General features: G+C 44.7%; 1 protein-coding gene across 1 annotated transcript in view; it reads right to left on the bottom strand.

Moving 5' to 3' along the window:
- Positions 1–2,277, bottom strand: part of LOC105518389 (intraflagellar transport protein 172 homolog) — a 25,924-nt gene that overhangs the window by 21,537 nt on the left and 2,110 nt on the right. Inside the window, exon 2 of the mRNA XM_011951370.1 lies at positions 1,160–1,327. Within this exon, the coding sequence (XP_011806760.1) occupies positions 1,160–1,291 (132 nt within the window). The 5' untranslated portion in view covers positions 1,292–1,327. The remainder of the gene's footprint in view (positions 1–1,159; positions 1,328–2,277) is intronic.

The following is a 2,277-nucleotide window of genomic DNA, read 5'->3' as shown; positions in this document are numbered from 1 at the left end:
CCACTGCACCCCAGCCTGGGTGACAGAGAGACTCTGTCTCAAATAAAATAAAATAATCATGCCTATCTTTGGGGACAAAATAAGATTAGAACTAAAATACTGGATGAAAATGACAAAGGGGAGGAGATGAAAGTTAATGTCTTTTAAAGTCCTTGTATTGTTTGTAGGGGAGGGGGTGGTTAGATGCTTATTAACTTTAGACTTTGTTCATTTAAGTACACGTTGAAACTTTCAAGGTAGCCTCTATAGAAATAGGATATATAACTTTCAAACCCAAAACGTAAAAAAAAAGGTGTTTAAAGAAAGGACAAAATTAGCCAGACATGGTGGCATGCACCTGTAGTCCTAGCTATACAGGAGGCTGAGGCAGGAGGATTGGTTGAGCCCAGGAGGTTGAGGTTGCAATGAGCTATGACTGTATCACTGCACTCCAGCCTGGGAGATAGTGTGAGACCCTGTCTCAGAAAGAAAGAATAGAGAGAGAGAGAGAGAGAGAGAGAGAGAAAAGAAAACAGAGAAGAGAGAGTAAAAGAGAGAAGGAGAGAAAGAGAGAGATAAAGAAAAAGAAAGAAAGAACTAAACAAATAAATTTTAGACCCTAATCAGTTTAAAATGAGGCAAAAAGGAGATAAAAAAAGGTATGGAAAAGGACAAAAAGCAGCATCAAGCGCTCTACCCATACACACACCAGTCATCCTAGCCTAGCACAGGAGCCTGCCTCTCTTGTTTTCTCTGGCTCCCCCCAGATTTTGGAAGACTACCGGCTATGTGTGATGTTGTGGTAGGATAGAAGATCTGATCTGTAATTTAAGAAAAAAAGGCACTTTGAATGGCTTATAATGGAGAATCAGCACAGGAGATGACATTAGAACTGCCTCTCCTATCAGGGATTTCCAGCCTAGAGGGATCTCCATATTATGACCTGGTGACTTCCCAGGGCCACTGTAATGAACCCATACTCCAAGGGTCTAATATAACGTCAGGAATCTGAAAAAGGATGGTTCTGGGTGTTGGTCCATAAGTCTAGGCTTCATTTGCCAATTCTATCACAGAGATTAAGGGTGGTGGACACAGAAAACCAAGTAGCCTTCAGAGTCTCCTCATGGCTCTAACTAATCAGCTCAATACCACATCTGAGGGCCCCTAGTATTCCACATACCCTAATAGTGAACATGGTGACTGTCTCAGGTGCCTCAATGTTGTACCACACACACAGGCTGTTTCCGTTCTGAGCTACCAGCACATCACTTCCTGGGACCCACTGCACGTAGGAGCAGAAGTTGAGGATCATCGTCTTAGAGCAGCTTTCGATATCATATAGATGCAACTGAAGAAAGAAGAGACAGATAACACAATTAGAAGGGGATGTGGGGTTGTCTCCTGCTTTTGACCATTTCTCTAATGGTGAGATGTGGTGAGCTAACCCACCACTCAGGTTCATGCTGCATTTCAAAGCTTACTGATCTGCTTTCTGCTGAGCTGGTATATCCTAACTCTGGTCAAGTAAGAGATGGCCCACAGAACAAAGATCTACATCCCAGGAATTTTAAGTTAGGTGAAGGTCAGACTTTCCTTCTTGAAATAACTCTGGGCCAGAGTTACCAGCTTGGATTACAAATGGCAGGCCACTAGAAAAATTAAATTGTCTGGAAAGTTGTGATGTGGCTTTCACTGAAATTAAAATCATCAGGTTGTCTCTTTGATCTGAGGTTGAACACTCTGGTGCTACCATATTGGGATGAGAATCAATGAGGGACGAAGAGGCTGTCTGTCCTCCAGCCAGTTCATGCCATCAGATAAGTGTGGCTGAAAAGCACTGGACAGCAGGTCTAGGTGAAGGTCAGCTAGGCATGAGCAGGAGGAATGCAGGGTTAAGGAAGTTTCCTGAGGGCACAGACTGTGAACAATAAGAGACACCAACTTCCAAGCTCCCTTCTTGACTTTGTTGCCATAATACAATCACCTCTGAGGTAATACAGGATTGCTGGGCGTGGTGGCTCACACCTGTAATCCCAGCACTTTGGGAGGCTGAGGCGGGCAGATCACCTGAGGTCAGGAGGTCAGGAGTTTGAGACCAGCCTGACCAACATGGTGAAAACCCATCTCTACTAAAAATACAAAAATTATCTAGGTGTGGTGGCACGTGCCTGTAGTCCCTGCTACATCATCTGAGGCAGATGGGAGGCTGAGGCAGGAGAATCGCTTGAACCTGGGAGGCAGGGGTTGCAGTGAGCCTAGATCGTACTACCGCACTCCAGCCTGGGTGACAGAGTGAGA

Source organism: Colobus angolensis, unplaced genomic scaffold (genome assembly GCF_000951035.1).
Source record: "Colobus angolensis palliatus isolate OR3802 unplaced genomic scaffold, Cang.pa_1.0 Scaffold109, whole genome shotgun sequence".
Classification (NCBI taxonomy): domain Eukaryota; kingdom Metazoa; phylum Chordata; class Mammalia; order Primates; family Cercopithecidae; genus Colobus; species Colobus angolensis.
Note: the sequence above shows the minus strand (reverse complement) of the source record. Positions and strands in the feature narration are given on the sequence as shown.